This window comes from Phyllobates terribilis, unplaced genomic scaffold (genome assembly GCF_046119375.1).
Source record: "Phyllobates terribilis strain yellow unplaced genomic scaffold, ASM4611937v1 Scaffold_6__1_contigs__length_29720123, whole genome shotgun sequence".
Taxonomy (NCBI): Eukaryota; Metazoa; Chordata; class Amphibia; order Anura; family Dendrobatidae; genus Phyllobates; species Phyllobates terribilis.
The window spans coordinates 17,174,919-17,191,969 of NW_027362766.1; the positions used below are offsets into that span (position 1 = coordinate 17,174,919).

Sequence of the window (17,051 nt, forward strand, 5' to 3'; positions counted from 1 at the left end):
AGCATTTTTTCAGAATCTTATTAATGACATCCTTAGACCTTTGATCGGCAAAAGTGTGGTTGTGTATTTGGATGACATTTTGATTTATTCACCGGATCTGGAGTCTCATTGGCGGAGCGTATGTGAGGTATTACAGTTATTAATTGACAATTCGCTTTTTGCTAAGCTGGAGAAATGTGAGTTCGGTGTACAGAGAATTAGTTTTTTGGGCTACATTATCTCCAGGGAAGGTTTTGAGATGGACCCGGTGAAAGTTCAAGCTGTGCAGGAATGGCCTAGGCCTATTGGTTTGAAATCGATACAGAGGTTTTTGGGTTTCGCCAATTATTACAGAAAATTCATTAAAAAATGTTCTATTATTGTCAAACCACTGATCGACCTCACCAGGAAAGGTGCTAATACGGTTCGGTGGACTACTGAGGCCATTGAAGCTTTTGTGTTTCTAAAGGAGAGGTTCACCTCTGCTCCCATCCTTATGCAGCCTGATGTGACTAAGCCGTTTTTGGTTGAGGTTGATGCTTCTTCGGTAGGGGTCGGTGCGGTGTTGTCTCAGAAAAACAAGGATGGAGTACATCCCTGTGCTTTTTTTTCCAAAAAAATTTCTGAGACTGAACTTAATTACGATATTGGTAATCGGGAATTGCTGGCTATTAAACTCGCATTTGAACACTGGCATTACCTCTTGGAAGGTGCTGAATTTCCCATTCAGGTTTTCACTGATCATAAAAATCTGATCTATCTTGATGCTGCCAAGCGCTTGAATGCCCATCAGGCTAGGTGGGCACTTTTTTTCTCGCGGTTTAATTTTTCCGTTACTTACATCCCGGTTACCAAGAATGTTAAAGCTGATGCTTTGTCTCGCAGCTGTTCTCCCATGGTCGGTGCTGAGGAGGAGGGGAGCATTTTACAAGAAGGTATTGTGATTGCTGCTTTGGACTCCGTTTTGAAAGATCAGATTCTTAAAGCACAGGAGAATGCCCCATCTAACACTCCCCATGGGAGGTTGTTTGTGCCTAGGACCTTTAGGAGAGATTTGTTTGTCGAGTGTCATGAGTCTCGGTTGGCAGGTCATCCAGGAATTTCTGAGACCAAGAGACTTGTGGGTCGCAGTTTTTGGTGGCCTGGATGGCAGAAGGAAGTCATTAAGTGGGTGCGTCAATGTACGGTGTGTGCTATATCTAAGTCTTCACATACTCCTGCAGCGGGGTTGCTTTGCCCTCTGGAGGTTCCTAGTGCACCTTGGACACATCTGGCTATGGACTTTATTAGTGACCTTCCCCTCTCTGAGGGTTTCACGGTCATCTGGGTGGTCGTGACCGTTTTAGCAAGATGTGTCACTTGGTTCCTTTCATCAAACTGCCCTGCGCTAAGACACTCGCTAAGGCCTTTGTCAAGGAAATTGTCAGACTACATGGCGTTCCTACTGACATTGTTTCGGATAGGGGACCTCAGTTCGTGGCTCGTTTTTGGCGTGCTTTTTGTGACAGGTTGGGAGTTCATTTGTCGTTTTCATCCGGATATCATCCTGAATCTAATGGCCAGACAGAAAGGAAAAACCAGGATGTTGAGCAGTTCTTGCATTGTTTTGTGGCAGACAATCAGGAGGGGTGGTCTGAGTTTCTGCCACTTGCTGAGTTTGCTCTTAACAACCATACATCTTCTTCTGCTGGTTGTTCGCCTTTATTTTGTTGTTCTGGGAGACATCCGTCTTTTGGGTCATTCTCCAAATTGGTATCGGCTGTGCCTGAGGAGGAGAGTTTTTCCGGTGATTTGGAGAGAGTTTGGACGGATGATCGTGGTAATCTTCAGGAGGCTAACAAAAAATCTAAGAGGTACTTTGATAGGAAACGGCAAGAGGTTTTGTTTGCTATTGGTGACATGGTTTGGTTGTCCTCTAAGAATCTGCGGTTGAGGATTCCTTCTAAAAAATTGGGTCCCAAGTTTGTAGGGCCCTTTAAGGTGCTTCAGGTAGTTAACCAATCTGCTGTTAGGTTGGAGGTTCCTACCTCCTGGAAGATTAATCCGGTGTTTCATGTTTCTCTGTTGAAAAGAGCTTATGTGTTGGATGGAGACGCCTCTGCCACTGTTCCTCCGGTGGTGGAGGACGGGGAATACGAAATTTCCCGCATCCTAAATTCTAGACGGTATAGAGGGAGTTTGCAGTATCTCGTCGCTTGGAAGGGTTTCGGACCCGAGGATAACTCATGGGTGAGGGCGAATGATGTTTCTGCTTCCAGACTTGTCAGAGCGTTTCACAAGAGGTTTCCTGATAAGCCTGGGCCTAGGGGATCCGGAGGATCGTCATAGAAGAGGGGGTACTGTTAGAACTCTCCTGTTAGGTTTTTTCTATCTTGCTGGTCACATGACCTTTTTTGCCTATTTAGTCCTGCTCCGCCCTCCTGGCCTTGCTGGACTTCATTGTAATTTCTACTCTTAAGCTAGCCTGGTGCTTAGTTACCTTTCTCAGTCAGTTTAGCTAGGTCTTCGGACCTTTATGTTCTATGTTGTGTGTTTGTCTTTTACTGCTACAATTTCTGCTAGGAGGTGTCCAACTTTATCCCAGTCCCTAGTTCTTGTAGGGATCCCTCCCTTGCATCTATTGGTCTTCGTACAGACTAGCCGAGGACTTTAGCGGGTCTGATCGCAGGATCAAGTTCCCCGTTACATCGTAGGGATCTATAAAGATCGCTGGGACGATTCAATATAGCCAGACGAGAGCTATCCTTATGACAGTTCAGCGGAACGTGACCACTTGCTTATGATACATATGCTCCCTGCAATGAGTGAATCTCCAACCTCAGCAAACTGTTTTATGCTGAAGGGAGATAACTGCCCACACCCCCCTGTGCTGACATCACAGGGGCTCGGCTCCACCCTTCATGTCTGTATTAAAAAACTCTAACTTCTGGGATAACTTATCGCACGTTGATCCCAGAAGCCCAAAAGTGATACCAAATTTTCTATTATGATTTAACCTTCATTTAGACACCACACATCGTGCCGTTGCGGTCTGCTATTCTGGTGCTTTTGGGCTACAGCTCCACGGAGGGGTTTTCGGCTACAAAAAAATGAGCATATCGCTCCTCGGCTAACCATGCCACTAAAAATATAGGTCCCATTATAATCAGAATTATGGAACTTCCGTTATTCCACATTTCGTATCGGTGGCGGCGAGACTAGAGATTTCTCTTTGAAGCTCGGGAGGCCATCTTCAACAGTTACATGTAAATTATTGCAAGCCTGCATCTAATTGCCCCCTGCTTTTTCCAGGGGAAATCTACTCGCATTTTAATTAGGCTGGTGGCACCTATCTTGCCAGCATTTGTGTACAAAGCCTTACTCATGAATGTGCTAATTGGGGTTTTGTGCTGAGATTTGCAAGGAGTAAGTGGTGGATAAGGGAAGTGTAAGGGGGGAAAGACTTCTTATTAGCTGCTACAGGGGGAGAAAGGACATTTTCAATATTTCTCAATATTTCCCTGACACATAACATGATGTTTTAGGGGGTAAATTCTAAAGTGTACACATGCAAAACCCCTGAAAATGGGGATAAACATTACGATTTCTTGACAAGCTTCCAGACATTTTTGGGCACCTTTCAAAGAATACTGATTCAACTATGGTTATCATTATCATCCCATTTTCAAACCTTGGAGGAAGGTTTGAGTTTAGGGGTGCACCGGAGGGGTAGTTTTAATCGTAGGCGGTTGAACTTGGCAGGATCACAAATGATAGGCAATCGACCATCACTGACGAGATTTTCAAACCGATTTTCAAACCAATCAATTCGGCAGTTTCAGAGAAAAATCAACTTTTTTGGAATTGTTCTAGCGACTTTCCAATTTTGGGTTGTTTAGAGCAGGGTTCCCCAACTCCAGTCCTCAAGGCCCACCAACAGGTCATGTTTTCAGGATTTCCTTAGTATTGCACAGGTGATAATCCCATCACCTGCACAGGCAATAGTTACATCACCTGTGCAATACTAAGGAAATCCTGAAAACATGACCTGTTGGTGGGCCTTGAGGACTGGAGTTGGGGAACCCTGGTTTAGAGGGTTGCAGCCCCTAGAATTGAATTGAAAACAGCAAAACAATTTAAGTATCATGAAATTGAGGGACTGGCCTACAGCCATGCAATATGTCATTTCAATCATCCGTCCATGGTTTCCATTTCAAAAAGGATATTTGGAAATATTGATGCTTTAATTTTTCACAGAAGTGACTAATGCAGGGGTTACCCTACTAATGTAGGGTAAAAAACTTGTTTTGCTGCTCTGAGCCACTTAGACCAAAGACACCCGCGTGGCCACCGGCGGACATGTCTTAGTTCTCAGACTGTTGTCTCCAATCCTTGACAAAGAGGATATGACAGTGACATTTCCATGATCCTAATCTTTGTAAAGCTTCAGCTGACAATCATCATGCCTGTCAGTCATTGTGAGCGTGCAAAGGGCTTTATCATGCTACAAGATAAGCTGGATGAGCCCATAAGACCTCTACTGTTACTGCAAAAGCCAATCCCCGGCAGCAGGTGAGTGTCCTTGATATTTTATCTTATTCTTCATGGTATTTTCTTTTTTTTTCCTATATATATGCTTGTGTCCATGCTCTGCTTATGTATGAGCCATATTATTCTTTCCATGGTGCATGGACCCACTCTTCGTTACGTAGGTCTCTGATGATTTGATTTGAACCTGATATTAACACTTTTGGGGCTGCTATATTTTCGGTTTCTGCATCTGCGTCGCTGTAGATGGGTTGCCTTTTTCAGTGGCACCATTTTGGGGGGTACTGATTCACTTCCATGAACTCTTTTTGTGTAAGCAGCGTGTGAGTTGTAGTTAGAAGCACGGTGAAATGGTGGAGAAAAACTATATTCTGAAATTGTTTTTTGGGGGGGTTTTGTTTTAACTGCTTCCATTGTGCGGGAAAATGTTTGGGCAGCATGATTTTTTTTAGATAAATATTATTAAGGCGATACCAAACTTGTAGTTTTTTATACATATTTTAATGGTCAAAAAAATTCTGAACTTTGTGAAAAAAAATGTCCAATTATCCAAGAGCTGTAACTTTTTATTTTTCCATCAATGGAGCTGGATGAGGGCTTGCTTTTTGCGCACCGAGCTACCAGTTTTATTGACACTGTTTTGAAGTACATATGATGTTTTGATCTCTTTTTATTGCATTTTTTGTGGGGTGTGAGGTTGCCCAAAAAATTGCAATTGTGACGTTTCCATTTTCTTTCGATGTTTAACTTACAGTTCTTTCTTGCTTCTTTATTTTTAATATCAAAGAAAGATTGAGATATACAATATTATATTTTATATATACTGTATTTTTTTTTACTATATTTTTTAGTTTCCCTAGTGGACTTGAACTGTGATCACTTTCTTATTCTATATACTGCAATTCTACACTATGGAGAAATTACGGATCTGCAGGCTGCATTTTGTAGGTGTACCGACTTGGCATCCATGGGGACCTTCAGCAGGCGCCAATTGGCACCTCGTGAACGTGTCATGGAGGATCGAATGGTGCCAGTGCGCTCACACACTGTCACTGACTCGCCCAGTTGCACAGTCAGCATTTGTCAGGAACAATGTGGGCTCAAATCCTGAGCCGGGGCCAGACTTCCCTGTGACCATATGATGTATTATTACATTATAGGGTCAAAAACAGGTTAATAAAACCATTTTAGGGCAGTCTGTATTCAGCTGTGGCAAGTAAGGAGGCTTTTTTTTAGGACCACAGCTGTCATGCCAACCAAATGCACCTCGTGATCATATACAGTAGGTGCTTAATTGACCAGTATCGTAGAAATCGTTGATTCTAGCTGATGTTGATGGCATGGGGCACAGCTATGGTGGCAACAATATCTAATGGGCACAAATGTAAGCCTAAGGACTCCCTTCTCAAAATAGATGTACAAGAGTTGGACATCCTCAGACCATCAGAGATCCCATAAAGTGTTTTGACTAGTGATGGGCGAGCACTAAAATGCTCGGGTGCTCGACCCCAGCAACGAGCCCAATGTAAGTCTATGGGAAACTCGAGCATTTTTCCGGTCTGCGGTCTGCAGAGTGCGTAGAAATTGTGGAAATCGATGGGAACAGTGCTCAAATGACATGGGAACAGTATGGGGAAGACCCCTGGAAGCATTTCTGACTCCCAGGTCATTGCTGTGAACAACGTTGTCAGAGTATTACGCCACTTTTACAGACTCAGAATAAAACATACAAAAACGAAACCAAAATGGATTTTCCTGGGAAATATGTTAAGGAACATCCTTTCCAGGGTAATGACTTGTATAGAAGGGAAAATAAATAACCAAAAACAAAAATACTCCTCCACACTTTGGGCTATGTTGACACGTAGTGTTTTTGATGCGTTTTTGCACTTTTGCATTGCTTTCAACCAAGACAAATGCATTCACTGGGAAATGTAATTTTAACATTTTACAACCTTATCTGGCCATGTGGTGTGTGACACATCATCAGACGCATGCATACAGTGCTGAAAAGACATGGGAACAGCATGGGGAAGACCTCTGGAAGCATCTCTGACTCCCAGGTCACTGCCTAAAAGTGTGCCCATCATAAGTGATCCTTGGCACATTCGAAGATGCCTCCCGCCATGCACCTGTTGTTCCAGACTTGCAACAATCACCGTCCACGTCCTTGTCCCACCGCAGCGTTCAGTTATCCCTACCCCATTTCTTGGAATGCAAGCGCAAGTATGCAGCCAGCCACGCACCTACAGGCTGCAATACTATACTGCCACATTTTTGGACAGCTGCTTGCACCTGAAATGTGGCCTTTTAGGCTTATGGAGGCAGAAGCTGTCCACAACGTCATGGCGGCGGCGACTGGGTGTCCATACTCGGTCCCCAGCCTCCACTGTTTCTGCCGGTGTCATCTCCGCCTTCCACAAGCACGGGTCCCACAACATTACCCGTGTCCTCCCCACTGCAGTTACTGGGAAGGACCACATAACCACAAACACGTGGTCAAGTGAATGTGGCCAGGGACGGTACGGAGCCAGTCCACAGCTTATTTTGCTGAGTTGTATTTCACCACAACCATATTCTTTAGTTTGGTGAAAGGACTTGGGAAACCATATCATCTCCAGCTGTCATTTCTCCGAGGAAGTCCTCTAAAGCTGCTTGCACTTGAAATGTGGCCTTTTAGGCTCGTGAAGGCGGAAGCTTTTCATAACCTCATGCCTGAGGTGGCCGGGTGTCTGTATTTGGTCCCCAGCCACCACTATATCTCCCGTTATCGTCTCTGCCTTCCAGATGCAAGGGTCCCTGAAAATTACTGCTGGTACTTTTCTGTGGGAATCTGCTTGCCTCCTACCAGCCTGTAATATTTCCAGTGAACTATGGTACGACGCCATTGTATTAGCACTGCCCCCAGTACCAGTAGCGAAGCCATCCCCAATTTCCTTCTCAGGAATTCTATTTGGTAGACTGAGTGGCTGCCCAAATACATTAGTTTCTCACAAAGGAGCTGAAGAGTGGCGGTAGGTGCAAGTTTCTCCAACCTGTTAGATATCAAAGGATGAATGGCAGCACATTAGCTCAGTGGTTAGCACTGAAGCCCTGCAGCACTGGGATCCTGGGTTCAAATCCCAGCAAGGACAACATTTGCAAGGATTTTGTATGTTCTCCCCATGTTTGCGTGGGTTTCCATCTCAGTAAAAAAGGATCCATAGAGTGTCCGGGAACCTTCCCACACACTTTTCTTAGCCAGGGTTTGACAGTCCCACCAGAGAATCCTCGAGTGGGCCCTGGCTTCTCCATCAGGAGAGTTCATGATAGCGCAAACTTTACCGCAGCTATGGGGCTCTTGAGCAGTGGAAAAAGGTGAGACCTCAGAAACAAATCCTCTGGTGTCCCCAATGTTTTTCAGTTTGAAACTGCTTCTCAGTGGGAGATGTATTTCACTACAGCCATATTCTTTAGCTCGGTGAAAGGACTGGCATAGAGGGAAACCATATCTACTGCGGCTGTCATTTGTCCGTCACCAGGTTCCACCCATTGTCACACATGACCATGCCTGGCTGTATGTTCAGCGGTGAGAGACACAGATCAGTCTGCTGTGTAACTGCTTTCAACAACTTTGCAGCGGTGGGCGGCTTCTCACCTAAGCATTAAGCATGGTATCTTCAGCACAGCCTGTTGCATTACCACTATAGGAGACCCGCTCCTTTATAAGGGGAATCTTTTTTTATTGAGACCCTCCTCTATGTCTCTGCAAAGGGGTATTGGGTTACGTTCAAATTTTTGGCAACCCTTGCAGTCACTGCATACGCAATAACAGTATAGGAGACCCACTCATTAATATTGGGAACAACAAAGCATAGCCGGCTGATGGCTCTCTAACAATAGCGAGGGTCGACAGCTGGCCCTTTAAAAATAGTAAGGGCCACCTGATGGCCCTATAAAAATAGGCTTTGTGACTTTCAGAGTCCCTCCATCATAAATGAAACAGGATGTGTCTGATGATGTGTCACACACCACATGGCCAGATAAGGTTGTAAAATGTTAAAATTACATTCCTCGGTGAATGCATTTGTCTTGGTTGAAAGCAAAACAAAAGTGCAAAAACGCATCAAAAATGCTACGTGTGAACATAGCCCAAGGTGTGGAGGAGCATTTTTGTTTTTGGTTATTTATTTGCCTTATATACAAGTCATTACCCTGGAACGGATGTTCCTTAACATATTTTCCAGGAAAATCCATTTTGTTGACAGCAGTGACCTGGGAGTCAAAAATGCTTCCAGGGGTCTTCCCCATGCTGTTCCCATGTCATTTGAGCACTGTTCCCATTAATTTGGGCAATTTTTAGTCCCTCTGCAGACCGCCATGGGGAGCCGCCGGAAAAATGCTTGATTTTGCCATACATTTACATTGGGCTCGTTGCTCGGTCTGAGCACTCGAGAATTCCAGTTTGCTCAACTTGAACAACGAGTACCCGAGCATTTTACTGCTCGCTCATCATTACTTAAGACTTCAAACACATTCAAATAGTCATTCCGCATCAAGGTCTATTTGAATATTCCCAATAGGTTCTGACTATATTCCTGCATAGCAGAATAAAGACATTTCTACCACTAGTAAAGATGTCTCAGAAATTCTCCTGGCTTTACCTGCAGTCCACGAGCACTGGGCACTAACTAGAAAATATACTTTTTCCGAATCATATTTACGTTATATCTCAGTAAATTAAACTTACATAATTGTTAATAAAAGTTTATATTTTTCAATCTCAGAGATGTTGACATCAACTTTTTCAGGTCAAGATTCACTACATACACTTAGAAGTCTACTCACTAAATACTGCAATTAGTATCTGAGTAATTTTTAGTAACGCTAGTCATTCTCCAACCAATTCACCAGTCATAGCGTTGGAATTCCAATATCTGCTTAGCTTATCTGGTTATTCAAAGAAGCTAATCATTTTTTTTTTACCGCTATTCCAATGACTTATTTCTTTGATGTAGACCAACGTTGACTCTAGTTCACTCTTGGGTTGTAGCCGTTACCTGCACTGCAGAGCTTAATTCAGATCTGTTAAGATTTGTTATGGTAAATGATGAAACTTTAGACTTTTCATCCAAATTATTTTCTACTTTTTACGAACAGGAGTGATAACTATGCTTAGAGGATGTGGCAGATTGATCGAAAAGACCAAGATTCTGTGTAGTCTACCCATTCAATTACAAGGAGCCACCACTTCTTCCTGCGACTTCTCAGTGAGTTTTACGCAAATACATGAAAAAAACTCTGTGTTAACCAATGATATCACATTGGATGCGTTCTTTCAGGTCAGACGACACTGTCCTACTGAGGAGCTTCGGGATTTTGGGCTACCCAATTCCACATGGGGCCAGAACTTAAAGGATTTATATAATAAATTCCTGGAACTCAGCAAAAATGGAAACTGGAAACGAATCCCTTCCCACAACACCATCGCTCAACACTTAGACGGTGAGGACCAATGGATATGGGTCTAAGCCAGTAGTTCTCAACTCCAGTCCTCAAGACCCACCAACAGATCAGGTTTTCAGGATTATCTTAGTTTTGCACAGGTGATGGAATTATTACCTGTGCAATACTAAGGAAATCCTGAAAACATGATCTGTTGGTGGGTCTTGAGGACTGGAGTTGAGAACCACTGGTCTAAGCTCAGGAGCTTTTTTAATAGAAAGAGTTAGACCCTTCAGCGTCAAGTCTTTGTTTTTTTTTTAAGTCATTCAAAATATTCTTCTTCACATGCAGGTGACCCTCTTGAAACAGGGATAGGCAAACGGATGTTCCTCAGAAACTTAGACAGTGATGGTCTCGGATTTGAGTACTGCATGTTTTACAACAAGGATGAAAGAAGAATGGTCTGTCTTTTCCAGCCTGGTCCCTACCTTGAAGGTCCTCCTGGGTAATATATTGAATATTTGCAAATTTTAGATCACGTTTTCAAGACAAAATATGGAAAAAAAATACATTTGTTGGAGTACTCAGCAGAGCTGGTGCGATTTTGATTCACAGCACCCAGTCTATTGACCACAGTGCTGGACAGTAACATTGAGGACCACCTCGTGCTTGATGGCATCTGTGGCTCTTCTCTTGATTAACAGTCCTGGCCATTGTGCCAGACTGGCTAATCAAAAGAAGAGCCGGGGATGCCATCAGATAACAGGAGGTTCTCAGCGCCCCTGTGTAGTAGTGACCGGGTCATGCCCATTGATTCATACCAACTCTAGTGCTCAGTAATGGTGGAGCTTATTTTTTGGTATTGCTATAGGGCTTAATAATCTCAATGTATACCCATGTATAACTGTTATTCTAGTCTCAGCATGCTGTGACATTTTTTTTACAGGTATGCCCATGGAGGTTGCATTGCCACAATTATCGACAGTACAGCTGGAGCAGGAGCCGTATACACATGTGGTAGCGTCATGACAGCTAATCTTAACATTACCTATTGCAAGTAGGTGATAGGAAGGGTGTATGCTACTGACACAGGGTGGATATCAACAAAGGTTCCTGTGCAAGAAAAGTATATGATCTCCATCTGCTAATTTCATAGTACATGTTGTATGTTCAGCCCTAATGTGTTTCCTTGACGGAAACTAGTTGTGAAGTCTGAGTAACTTTCTTTACCCTACTGTGATGTACAGCAGGTTATAACAGCTGTGTGACTGAACCACACAGCTTCAAATATGTCCAGCCCTAATGAGCTTACTTGGAGGAAACTAGTTGTGATGTCTGAGTAGCTTTCCTTAACCTACTATGATGTACAGTAGGTTATTACAGCTACATAACTGAACCACAGCTTCAGGTATGCCTAGTCCTAATGAGCATACATGGAGTAAACTATTAGTGATGTCAGAATAGCTTTCCTTAACCTACTATAATGTACAGCAGGTTATAACAGCTACGTGACTGAACCACACAGCTTCAGATATTTCCAGCCCAAATGAGCTTAATGGGGGGAGCCTAGTTATGGTGTCTGAGTAGCTTTCTTTAAGCCACCTATGATGTACAGCAGGTTATAACAGCTATGTGACTGAACCACACAGCTTCAAATATGTCCATCCCTAATGAACTTACTTGGCGGAAGCTAGTTGTGATGTCTCAGTAGCTTTCCTACATGAATGAAGCACACAGCTTCAGGTATGCCTAGTCCTAATGAGCTTAATGGGGGGAACCTAGTTGTGATGTCTGAGTAGCTTTCCTTAAGCCACCTATGATGTACAGCAGGTTATAACAGCTACATGAATGAAGCACACAGCTTCAGGTATGCCCAGTCCTAATGAGCTTAATGGGGGGAACCTAGTTGTGATGTCTGAGTAGCTTTCCTTAAGCCACCTATGATGTACAGCAGGTTATAACAGCTATATGACTGAATCGCCTAGCTTCAGAGCACCTTCTCATGACAGACTCCTTTAGTTCTGCCATGAGCTCCTTTCAACTAATTCATAAATCTTTAAGACAGAGCACACCGGTTTAATTGCATCTGATGGACAGAACAAAGCTGAGACTCTCTTGGTTGAGTGGTCACCAACCTTTTTTTCTAAGGCTGGCTACTTGGGCCATATTCTCCATAAGACCTGCAATGGGGAAATAACACTTTCATGCCAAAATATATATATTCATATTTATTTATTATGTTAACATGCACCATTCACCATTTTTCTGGCCAAACTGCGACATTAAATAGGATCTTTTACTTTTACTCCTCTAATTGCCACTGCTCTGCTCTGGATCAGTTTTTCTTTTTCTTCGGTGCCCCTCTGTTCCAAAGTCATGTGCCACAGTAATAAAGGTGAAAAGTTTCCTTTCAACCAACTGGGTGTGCACCACAGAACTTCTCTGTGGGCGTTTTCTTTTTTACCTCTAATGCTGTCCAATCAAAACACAGCAGTCACGCCCACAGAGAAGTTCTGTGCTATACGCCCAGTAAGTTAAAGGGAAAATTTGCACCATTATTATCGGGGAACATAACTTTGGAACTGAGGGGCTCAGAAGAAAAAGAGAAACTGTTCCAGAATCAGTGGAGCACCGGCAATTGGAGGGGGTACTCAATTTAAATTAAACAATTCAGAACAGGATCCCTTTTAAATTTATGTTTCTATTGAAATCTTTCTGATTAGTGGGAAAATATGATTAATCCCAAGGGGCGTTAAGCATTACTCCGGCACATGGGCATTCCCTTTCACCCAGTAAGAATGGAGATGTAATGTGGATCCACTAGCAGCTCTCTACTCAGCAGGAATCCCAGAGAAGATAAATTGCTCAATGTGCACCCTCTCTGGATCTATCCCCCCCCCCCCAATCTGACAACGAACATAGAGAGAAGCTTCTGCGTGCTGGCTGATACAGTTGCGAAAGGGAAACAAGTCCTGCAGCACAAGTATCATGCAAGTGTTCTATTAATTCCAATACGACCCCTGCACAGTACACGTACGGTTGCCTTGGCCATCGTGCGGGAGTGTCTCTCCACTCATCATGCCAGATTGGGCAGGAAATATTCAGGGGAGGTATACCTAAATTATCATTAGGCCTCCCTTCATTTTGAGGATTGTGGGGGTGTTAGCAGATGAACCCCCACCAATAAGGACATAATGGCATATTTTTGTGATATGGGATCACTTTCTATAGACAGAGTTTGGTATATAGTGATCTAGGGTAGGAGAGCAAATGCTTGTGCCTTAATGGGCGAGGACCTATTTCAGTGGCCCACTTTAGGACCTCGTAGTTGCTAGCTGTCCCAGTATGGTTGTTTTGAGTGCGCTGCTCAGGGGTGGTTCCTAAATGGGTTGTCCAGTGAAAAGAATTTATCACCTATCGATTGGTGGGGGCTTGACTACTGTGACTGGCAACAATTATTCCCGAAGGGGCACTTTTATTCCTGTTTATACCTGCCCAAACACCACTCCATTCATTTTTTATGAGGCTGCCTGGAAAAACAAGCGCAGAGCTCGGAAGCCCCAAGTGGAATGAATCAATTGGCGGTCAAGCATTGGATAAATGTGCCTTGTTCTACTGCTTCCAGCAGTCGAATCCCTACCGATCAATAAGTTATCACTAATCCAATGTATAGGTGATATTTTGTTTCCACCACACTGTACAACCTCTTTAAATGTCTAGAATTATGGATTTTCACAAGTTTGTCCCCATATTTCACCCTTGGTCTACGCCACATAACCATTATTCTTGTGTCCCTGTGCACTAGTCTTTACAGATAAGAATTCTAATGGAGGAAACTCAACTTCTTCTGGTAACGTTTTACTTGGCAGGCCCATACCACTGGGGTGTACCTTGTTTGTGAACAGTCATGTGGACAAAATTGAAGGACGGAAGGTTTATTCGCTCTGTCATATTCAAAGTCATGATGGCGTCATACTTCATGCAGAAGCCACAGGTGAGTCAGTAAAATAGGATATAGCCTTCCAGACTGTTTACAAGAATGGTTTACTTGCATTTATGAATTTTTATAGCTGATCTTATGTTCATTGGGTTTATATCTATCTAGAGTTGAGCACAAAAAAATACTCATCCTTCCATGGTCTAGAGCCCAGCCTGGAAATCTGTGGTAGCAGGACCCGACAATCTTCACTTTTCCGGGCTGCATCCTGGGTGTGTCTGGAGTTTACTAGGCCCCCAACATCATGATGTATAATACTGAAAGGAAGGAGCCAAAAGATAGTCAAATACAAAAATTCCCTTTATTAAATATTACACAATAGATAAAGACATATATGGTACATATATATATATATACAGTACAGACCAAAAGTTTGGACACACCTTCTCATTTAAAGATTTTCCTGTATTTTCATGACTATGAAAATTGTACATTCACACTGAAGGCATCAAAACTATGAATTAACACACGTGGAATTATACACTTAACAAAAAAGTATGAAACAACTGAAAATATGTCTTATATTCTAGGTTCTTCAAAGTAGCCACCTTTTGCTTTGATGACTGCGTTGCACACTCTTGGCATTCTCTTGATGAGCTTCAAGAGGTAGTCACCGGAAGTGGTTTTCCAACAATCTTGAAGGAGTTCCCAGAGATGTTTAGCACTTGTTGGCCCTTTTGCCTTCACTCTGCGGTCCAGCTCACCCCAAACCATATCGATTGGGTTCAGGTCTGGTGACTGTGGAGGCCAGGTCATCTGGCGTAGCACCCCATCACTCTCCTTATTGGTCAAATAGCCCTTACACAGCCTGGACGTGTGTTTGGGGTCATTGTCCTGTTGAAAAATAAATGATGATCCAACTATACGCAAACCGGATGGAATAGCATGCTGCTGCAAGATGCTGTGGTAGCCATGCTGGTTCAGTATGCCTTCAATTTTGAATAAATCCCCAACAGTGTCACCAGCAAAGCACCCCCACACCATCACACCTCCTCCTCCATGCTTCACGGTGGGAATCAGGCATGTAGAGTTCATCCGTTCACCTTTTCTGTGTCGCACAAAGACACGGTGGTTGGAACCAAAGATCTCAAATTTGGACTCATCAGACCAAAGCACAGATTTCCACTGGTCTAATGTCCATTCCTTGTGTTCATTAGCCCAAACAAGTCTCTTCTGCTTGTTGCCTGTCCTTAGCAGTGGTTTCCTAGCAGCTATTTTACCATGAAGGCCTGCTGCACAAAGTCTCCTCTTAACAGTTGTTGAAGAGATGTGTCTGCTGCTAGAACTCTGTGTGGCATTCACCTGGTCTCTAATCTGAGCTGCTGTTATCCTGCGATTTCTGAGGCTGGTGACTCGGATAAACTTATCCTCAGGAGCAGAGGTGACTCTTGGTCTTCCTTTCCTGGGGCGGTCCTCATGTGAGCCAATTTCTTTGCAGCGCTTGATGGTTTTTGCAACTGCACTTGGAGACACATTCAAAGTCTGCCCAATTTTTCGGACTGACTGACCTTCATTTCTTAAAGTAATGATGGCCACTTGTTTTTCTTTACTTAGCAGCTTTTTTCTTGCCATAATACAAATTCTAACAGTCTATTCAGTAGGACTATCAGCTGTGTATCCATCTGACTTCTGCACAACACAACTGATGGTCCCAACCCCATTTATAAGGCAAGAAATCCCACTTATTAAACCTGAGAGGGCACACCTGTGAAGTGAAAACCATTTCTGGTGACTACCTCTTGAAGCTCATCAAGAGAATGCCAAGAGTGTGCAAAGCAGTCATCAAAGCAAAAGGTGGCTACTTTGAAGAACCTAGAATATAAGACATATTTTCAGTTGTTTCACACTTTTTTGTTAAGTATATAATTCCACATGTGTTAATTCATAGTTTTGATGCCTTCAGTGTGAATGTACAATTTTCAAAGTCATGAAAATGCAGAAAAATATTTAAATGAGAAGGTGTGTCCAAACTTTTGGTCTGTACTGTATATATATATATATATGTATAGACAAGACGATTATAAACAAGACTCAGGTATTCAAGGTGTGGGGTCATACATATGTATTGGGGCAGGGGGAGTAAGATAATGAAACCATTACTAAACCATATGTGACATGCAAAAGTAGTGTTTTTGCAGAGCGTGACATGAAGAAGTAGTGCTGGTGCTTTAAAAGCATCCAGCAACTAGAGGGGTTAACACAGTCACAGGAGAAGGGGAGTGTTTTAGCAGAGCCCCAGGAGGATTGTGGGGAAGTTGTTTACTGTCTGGTTGGAGCCCAAGAGAAAGGTGGTGTGTGTGTTCTGTATCTCACAGAAGCGCCCCTGCAAGTGAAAAGGATTCAAGTCAGGAGTGAAGCTAAGCACAGGTCAGGTAGAGTTCCTGAACTAGCAGTGCAGAGTATTGTCAGGCAGAAAGATAAGGACCGGAAGAAATGGTGTCACAGGGATCATCTCCGTCAGCAAATCCTCCCCTCCTCCTCCTTCTCACTGTGCTGTAAGGGATGCTGTGTTCATTAATGTGCGTTTGCATTAGAACTGTGCTGTCCTGTACTAGTGGGAAGACTGTGAACTGCTGTACTGCTAAGGAAACTGTACTGTTTGTCACTGGAGCCTGTTGCTCATAAGACTTAACTTGCACTGGCTGAGCGGCTTCTTATTAAATGCTACTGTTCTACCGTTTATGAGGACTCTTGTCAAGTGTGTCTGGTCAGCAAGTGAAACAACCTACGTGTCTGTGCCTGAGGGTCAATACCCCTGTGTGCCTGAGAGAAGCTGCAGCATATGGTCTATGGTATCCCTCCCAGGATTCCAAAGAATTCATGTAGCCTGTCTCGCCCCTATCTGAACCTAGTGGCGTGCGTGTAACACATAGATGGCAAGTAATATATGTCAAACACCTAAGTCAATAGAAGTCGTACATGTGACAGCAGGAGAGATCTCTTGACATCTATGTTTTAGTAATGGTTTGATTATGTTACTTCCCCTGCCCCAATACATATGGGTGACCCCACAACTTGAATATTCTTGTTTCTAATCATCTCGTCTATATACATATTTACCATATATGTCTTTATTAGTAATGAGCAAGCACTAAAATGCTCTGGTGCTTATTGCGGGTCGAGC

At 43.3% G+C, this 17,051-nt stretch overlaps 1 protein-coding gene across 1 annotated transcript; it reads left to right on the forward strand.

Moving 5' to 3' along the window:
* Positions 1-9,656: 9,656 nt before the first annotated feature.
* Positions 9,657-14,004, forward strand: LOC141152668 (acyl-coenzyme A thioesterase THEM4-like). Its single transcript, XM_073637226.1, is given in 5 exon segments — positions 9,657-9,755; positions 9,828-9,990; positions 10,282-10,435; positions 10,877-10,987; positions 13,800-14,004. Coding segments are annotated over 5 exon segments (732 nt in total).
* Positions 14,005-17,051: the final 3,047 nt, after the last annotated feature.